The following is a 7,808-nucleotide window of genomic DNA, read 5'->3' as shown; positions in this document are numbered from 1 at the left end:
TACAGACAGACAGCACAATCAAACATACCCCCCCCCCCACACACACACCTACACACGCGCAAGTCCGCACATGCACAAGCACACACTCACACCTAAGGAGAATTTAGAAACCAATTAACCTAACAGTCCTGTAGGAGGGAACCAGAGTACCCGGAGAGAACCCACCATGCACAGGGAGAACATGCAGCTGAAATCCATGATTCTGAAATCCAGATTCAACCACAGCACATTTTTAAAATAATGATAATGACATCATTTCTAAGCAATAACAGAAATCAGTAACATTTACATTACAAGGTAACAGTATTTGTGTTTTGTGTGTTTGATATTAATTTTCTTCCTCATTTATGAGCTAATGCTGCACATTTCAAATAAAAAAAATTCCTTCTAAGAAAACACCAAGAGCCTGTTATATCTGTTATAGCATCCACATGGCTTTCCAATTAATAGCTACAAAAATAACAGAATATGACTTCCTTCTAGGTCTGTCTGTCTGTGGCATTTTGAGATTTTGTCTGAACATAAAATGAATCAGCATGTTATCTTTCATAGTGTATTGCAGATTAGGAAAAAGACACAATGCACCTTGATCTAGTGATTAGATATTTTAATAAAAATTTCTGCATAGATTTGTTTATGCTTGTTTTTCATAGTTGATTGGAATAATGTCTTTGTAGTGTCCTAGAAATGGTGATTTCATCTCATCAAAAGAACTTTACGTGGGCCAGGGTGGCTCAGGAGGAAACAGTTTGTCAGCAGGTCACCAGTTTGAAGCCCTGCTCTGCTTGTCTAACGCATATCAATCAAGACTGGCTGAAAGAGTATGTAAAAGAGAACACAAAGGAGTGGGAATACAATTAGATATACAGTTTCTTTTTATTTTATCTGGGCCTACTTACCACCTCTTTTAATCTATTTTATGCATTTTGGTCTATCAGACATTTCTTGACTATAATGACAAAAATCACGAGGACAGATGTCTTAATAATCATGCAAAATGACCTAATGTAATAGTGACAATATCTCTAGTTCTTCCCTCAGTGTTTCTGCTCCAGAAGTCTCCCTCCTCTCCAGTCACTTGCCATGCAACGGGTTTCTTCCCTGACAAAGGCATTATGTTCTGGAGGAAAGATGGAGAGGAGATTCATGAAGGGGTAGAACATGGAGATCTTCTTCCCAATGATGATGGATCCTTTCAGATGAGTGTCTACCTGGAAGCTCTGAAAATCCCACCTGAAGACTGGGGGAGATACGAATGCGTATTTCAACTCTCTGGAGTGCAAAATTATGTTGTTACCAAACTGGACCAAGATTCAATCAGAAGCAACAATCCCAAAAAAGAAGGTAATAAAAATATTTGATTTCATCATTTTTTTCCCCTATTTCATAAAAAAGCACTAAAAGTGGTAATAGATTTAAGTAATAACTAAAAATACATAGCAATATACTAAGTACTTCATCTTTTGGTAATTTTATTTTTTTGCCATTTGATACATGAGGGCGTATCTTCCCCTTAGTTAAAAATCAGAGGTGATTGTCATTAGTGTAATTTGTCATTTGCTGTTTGAGTTTAAATAGGCCATTATGGATGATGCTCAACTTTACTAATACACAGTTTTCTTTCTAAGATTAAAGTTGTAAATGTTTCTTAACTTAAGTTAAAACCAAAACCAAGAAACCAGTATAATGTTTCCTGAACAGGTCTGTTAACAACAACCAGCATCGCTGTCATTGCTACAATGGGATGTGTTATCGTCATCATCATCGTTGCTTTATCATCCACAGCTTTCAAAAAGAGGGAATGGTAAGACACTTAAAAAGTGCTATTATTTATAAAAGTGAACTAGAAAGTTACACTGTACTTTGACATCTAATTATAGTAGAATACTTTAGTAAATCTGATAGTTATTTACATAGTCAAATGACATGTTTACAAGCAGATCTTTTATATTTAACATTTCCCAAATTATCATTCTTCCATTATTTAGTGACACACAGTATAGAGAGATCTTCTACACCATGTAAGTACTTTCTGACCTTTGCTATCCTATATTCACTAAGTTTTGTTCAGAATGAGCAGATTAATGACATATTTTGTATCTTACAGCCTCTGAAACAGCCTCTCTTTAAGAAACTGATGCAAAAAGCACTTCACCATGAGGCATGCTGGACTTGTGTCATATCCAGATGTCCTGTTGACTGCACATATAATCTACAGGAAATTCCAGGATCATGTTAAATGAAGATTACTGGCAATAATTTAACGGAGCAAACTTAACATGCTAAATGGTGTGGGTTTAATGTCATGTCTCAAAGTTTTGAGTAGCTCTATCTATGTTTACTCACATTTTACAACTATATTGCACAATAATATTTTTAAATTATGCATCTGCCTATTATAAAACATACAAACGCATACATGACATAATGAAAGTCTGTATTTTTCTCTACCAAATAACATCAGAGGCTATTTTTATTGAAGGTCCTACTACAACAAATGACAGAGAGAAACCTTCTTAGGTTTTACCAGACTTATCTAAAAAGGAAAAGAAATAAACAGTTCACTGAAACTAGAGATAAAGTTCTGGTTTCTGTTTTAGCAAAGACATGCAAACAAAATCAAGCCTGAGCCAAGAGTTGAACATCATTCTAGGCTATAAAGCAAACAGAAATTGATATGCAAGTGCTGTGCTGAAAATAATCAAGCTGAATAACTAAATGACTTATTAACATTTTACCCTATTTTTTTATTCTCCTCTGAAGTTTTACTCCAGCCTATAAAAGGTCAATGTTGAATCATCACACCTAGAAAAAACTATCTGAAAACTTATCTTATATCTTATTTTGATGTTGACTATCAAAGTTATTTAACCAAATTATTTTTTCTACAGTTCTTAAAGAGATAAACATTTAAACAGTGAAATCAGGTAAGACTGTTGACCAGTGATTGCTTTCATGTGACTGTCTTTTTTTCTGTCTAAGAAACTACTAAGAGATTTGTGTTTTTTTTATATATAAATGGATGCTTTTTAAAAATAAATCATAACTGAAGTATGTGCATGTGTGAATTTGTTTTGGTAGCAAGCTTTTTAAAATTTAATTAAATTTAGAAACATGACCAAAATGACTAGACCATATATATCATGAATATACATTTCAAATAAATGTATATTTTTGCTTCCAACTGTGAGAACAAACGTCACAAATAGAAAATCTTAAGTTTTCACCATATTGGTCCTCAGACCAAGAAGGGACAAAAGAATCTTAGATGGGCCCTAAACAACGCTATGTCTAACATTTAGAACATTAATTAATATTTACCAGGCACCTCCTCACTTCTGGAGATGACCAGTTGTGAATAGAATGAGGCTACTGGTGTTGAACTTACACCAGTAACTTCTAAAGAAAGGTTCTGCCCATAGCAGTTGGGGCTAAAATCTAAACATTTCTCATACACAACTTGAAGTACTGTACCAACATTTTGGATCACAGCAGGTACGGAAAGTCAAACATGCTACAATTCAATAATGTCCCAAAGTTCATTTTTGGGACATTATCTCTGCTGATTCACAGGTAAAACTACCAACAACAACCCACGAAGCAGCAGCTCATCACACTTTTGTTTTGAAAACCAACAGACAAAATGAAGCAGTGATGCAATGTAATGCAAGGAATTGTTTGTTTTCAGTCACATGGTTTTCAGCAAGATGATACAAGAATAGAAATATTAAAAAGCCATTTTGGAGCGGTCGTCCCTCCTACTTGGCTAAACCAAAATAGCACAAGGAGCCTCAGCACTGTGGAATATTTTTGTTTAAATTGACGGACTGTTGACTTGAGGGCTCGAACATATTATTGGTTATATTTTGTGAATGGAATATTACTATACTGTATTTATGTCCACCGGCAAAATGCCAGCTAATATGGTCTATAGTTCTTGGTGTAATACGGAGCTCAGCCTCGGCTATGAAGGCTAACCAAGATTCTGTAAATCTTAAAGAGTTTTAACTATTTTCTAACTTTGAGTTAGATTATCTGACACGAGAGCCTACCTTAGAAACAAAGCAATATTATATATTAATATAATTATTATTAGAAATACAACATATATTTATATTATAAATGCCAGCAGTTTACACAGGTGGCAAATACTATTCTTTATTCTCTATTCTTTCTGTCATAAATAAAACAGCTACCAAATCTCCCGTGTTTTTTGAAGGTTTTATAAAAACAGTGATGTGAGGAAAAAGTGTCTGTAAGGAGAAACAGATTCACTGCAAAGCACAGATGTCTTGTCTTCTTTAATCAAACTTGTCCAACAGGCTGTGAAACTTTTAATGTTGTTTTTGTGTTCAGGTTGTTACCCTACCTTTAAAATATTCTGTTCTTCCTCACAGATTCTTCTCAGTTTCTCTTCACTGCCTTTTTGTAAATACAAAAACTCACACAATGTGTTATTAAATTACACTAAGCTTAGAAATTTTAAACTAACATATTAACAAACTGAACAAACTGCATTACAATAAGTGATGCTATAAAATAATATGAAAAGTTAAATTCTTACTAATACTTTCTATTTTTCTGTGGATTCGTTTTTTTATTGTTTTATCTTCTCTATTTCAGCATTTTATTTTTTGTGGCATGTTTTTCAACCTAGTAAAGCTTTGACAATTATTCTTAATAACAGTTGTTGCCCTTCTTCTGTCTGGCAAGTTTTCAATTTTATTTCAATAAATCTTTTCTCATGCTCTTTCCAAGTTCCTGTCTGCAAAACCCTAACATTTGTGATCGAAACGACTATTTACAACCCCTTTAAGGAGTGCAATAGTACAAATAATACGCTATACTGATATTGCTCTTTTGATTTTGCAGTCTCAAAGGGTTAACAACAAAACAAACATTTACAATGGATAAATAACAAAATAAAAGAGATATCAATAAACCTCTAAGAAGATCCTCCTCAGTTTGGTGGGCACGTGGAGAAGACAAAGACATGGACCAGCTTTCCTGGGTCTGAGAGGGAGAGAACTGGGAAGATTTTGGAAATGTTGAGGATTGAAGAATGTCTTGCAGGGCTGGTTGACACGATATTCAAATATTTACTGAAGGTTCATATCTACACCAAGCAGTTGCGGAGCTTCAGGGGGGCTGGGGTGGCGGCGGGCCCCTGGCCTTGGCCTTGAGGGCCAGGGGCCAGAATATGACTTCAGGGATCCAAGCCTTTATTATGTGTTATGAGAGCTGGAAAAGGTGGGCCCTCTGCTGTTAAGTATGGTGTATGTAGGATTATATAAGATGGGGCCCCAGTAGATTATATAGTAGGGCTGCCCCCGTCATTGTTGATTCATAGTTGCTAAAAACTTTACAAGACCGACTGATTTTAGTGACATAGTGGGTGTAAAATATTGAATTAAACTTGTAAATTTGGATCCACTTGATCCAAATTTACAAGTGGATCATCCATATCGTCTCCAAGTGTATTCTGGGTAAAGCTTGTCACCAGCCATCCACCAACGTCATCATCAGTCACTTGGCAACAGATGGCAAACTAGATAGAGCATTTTTACGGACTTAGGTAATAAGAGTGGAGCTCCATGGAGAGGCAAACTGGAAAGGATGGTAAAAATAGAACAAGGACAAGCCAATCCGCGCTGAGTTACAAACATCCAGAGTTGCATGAGGGGCTGCGACACGCTGCGCATGCGGCGAAAGACACTGCGTACCCGCTTCAACACGCGCTGCTGCGTGCTTGGTTCATTGCAACAACAATAAACATAGCTTCAGTTGAAATTGATAAAGAGTTAAAATGATCCGATCGCTAACCTCGGTTCTGAGCTGATTTGAATTTGTGTTGTTTCATCATTAGTGACCAGTAGCCTGATGTTTCTGTTGTTCTCTTGGTTTGTTGTACTTCATGTCAGATGGATTTCAGAATGACAGTCGTTCTCTGTGGTGGTGAAACTTGTAAGCTCCGCTGTTGTGGGCATGTCTGTGTTGTAAAGTTAAATTATCATGAGCTTTATTATTTGTGTATAAAGGGCCCGATCATTAGTCCCATCCCTAACCAAAATGTAATTGCATATATATTCAAGTATCTCACATAAAGAAATGATGAATGGTTTGCTGATCGGGGGTCTGGATTCAGATTCTTAGTGAGCTCAAGCCGCACAGGAGCTAAAAGAAGATAAATAGTAACAGCAGCAATACGGGTAAATCAGTGAAAGGATTGATGCACTTCACAAAACGCTCCTTTGTTCGTCTGTTTCTTTATCAGATCATCTGTTGTTCTCTGTTGCCTGCTGTCACCAGTTGGTCCTTGTCTCCCAAGCTCTCATTACAATCCCTTACATCCCTAACAAAACACAAACAGCTCACCCAGCCAACAGTGATTAAGGTGAGATGAGCAGATACTGTAGTTCACAAAATTTCTTTCTAAATACAAACTTTTTACATGAAGCTGCAAGTGACATGGCAGAAATCTCCTTACATTTATATGGGCTTGTCTAGCAACTCCACCTTCACCTGACAGAAATGATGAAAATGACAAAAATGCTGCAAATCATGACACAAACAATTCAGTTGCATTAGTTACATCTGGTACAAATAGAAAATACAGATTATTTTCCAAACATGAAATGTTGACGTAGTGCACTTTTAGCATAAATCAATGCCAGGAGTTCACTCAAGTTTAGAATTTAACCATAACTTCCTCATTTCATCAACGCAGGATAGAAATGGTTGCTAAGGTGACAAACCGGCTTCACAACAAATGTTTAGTGACTGGCAGACCGAAGTCCTAAAAATGAAGGTGAGGCTGATGAGCCTGAACACTGCAAAACATTTGAGTCAAATTTAGTTGTTTCTACTGTCTTCTACTCTTTAAATAAATTAAATTTATCAGATATGAGTTTGAACCTAAATGTGTGAGTTTGTGAAAAGATAAACTTACTACTGTAAGTTGTGTTAACTTTTTTTTAAATTAATTTTGTCAAAACTACAAGAGCTGAGTAAACTGGAGTTTTTAGGTTAGCATAAAAAAACAGCAAGAAGAAAAAGACAAGAGAGGGAGAAATTTCCCAGTGAGCTTAGCGGCATGTTTTTGTATCCTGAGATGGAAGTCATTAATCATTGATCATTGATCATTGATCTGCCTCTTGTTTGCTATTAAGGCAAATGTTCATTTTAATTCAGCTGACAGTTTGCAAAGCTTGAGGATAATGTTCTGTTCACACTAAATGTTTTTGAGCAGAATTCATTGTGATGTTTAATAAAATTCATTATATGATCAGAATTATTGTTCATGCAATTTGAAACAAGAATTATGTAAAATAAGTTGTTATTTTAACTTGAGTAAAAATAATAGAGAAATATGTTCTCTATTACTATGTGAGGCAGTTTTTTTCCCATACATATATTGTGAAATAATTACTTGGTTTAAATTACAGCATTAAGTTCTGGTTGTTACACTTTTCTTTAAACTATATTCTAAATTGTAATCTTTATTTTTAATCTGCTTGGTTTTTAATTTAATTTTATTATTATTATCTTCTTGTTGTATGTTGTTTTTAACTTTGTTGTACAAGCACTTTGAATTGTCTTTGGCTGAAAGGTGCTATATAAATAAAGTTGCCTTGCCTTAAGTTAAAACTCACAATTTGCCATTAATGAACTTAAAAAAACAATGATTAGACAACTTGCTTCTTGTTGTTATATCAACTTTATGAACTTTAATTTCTGTGTTAAAACCAATCTAATTTTTAAAATTTGCAATATTCATTTGCAAGTTAAACGACCTTCAGATATTATAC

General features: G+C 35.1%; 1 protein-coding gene across 1 annotated transcript; it reads left to right on the top strand.

Moving 5' to 3' along the window:
* Positions 1-863: 863 nt before the first annotated feature.
* On the top strand, positions 864-3,054 carry LOC114156488 (major histocompatibility complex class I-related gene protein-like). The gene is made up of 4 exons (XM_028036953.1): positions 864-1,344; positions 1,702-1,804; positions 1,989-2,021; positions 2,108-3,054. Exons 1-4 carry the CDS (start codon positions 1,116-1,118, stop codon positions 2,112-2,114), a joined length of 372 nt encoding a protein of 123 aa, XP_027892754.1. The 5' UTR covers positions 864-1,115; the 3' UTR covers positions 2,115-3,054.
* The last annotated feature ends 4,754 nt before the right edge of the window (positions 3,055-7,808 follow it).

This window comes from Xiphophorus couchianus, chromosome 13 (assembly GCF_001444195.1).
Source record: "Xiphophorus couchianus chromosome 13, X_couchianus-1.0, whole genome shotgun sequence".
Classification (NCBI taxonomy): Eukaryota; Metazoa; Chordata; class Actinopteri; order Cyprinodontiformes; family Poeciliidae; genus Xiphophorus; species Xiphophorus couchianus.
The sequence above is the reverse complement of the archived record's forward strand: the minus strand, read 5'-3'. Positions and strand labels throughout refer to the sequence as shown.

Excerpts from the sequence above, each read along its gene's own strand:
- LOC114156488 (XM_028036953.1), top strand. The coding sequence starts at position 1,116 with ATGTTCTGGAGGAAAGATGGAGAGGAGATTCATGAAGGGGTAGAACAT. Across the intron at positions 1,345-1,701 it reads CAACAATCCCAAAAAAGAAG|GTCTGTTAACAACAACCAGC; the intron begins GTAATAAAAATA and ends TTTCCTGAACAG. Across the intron at positions 1,805-1,988 it reads GCTTTCAAAAAGAGGGAATG|TGACACACAGTATAGAGAGA; the intron begins GTAAGACACTTA and ends TCCATTATTTAG.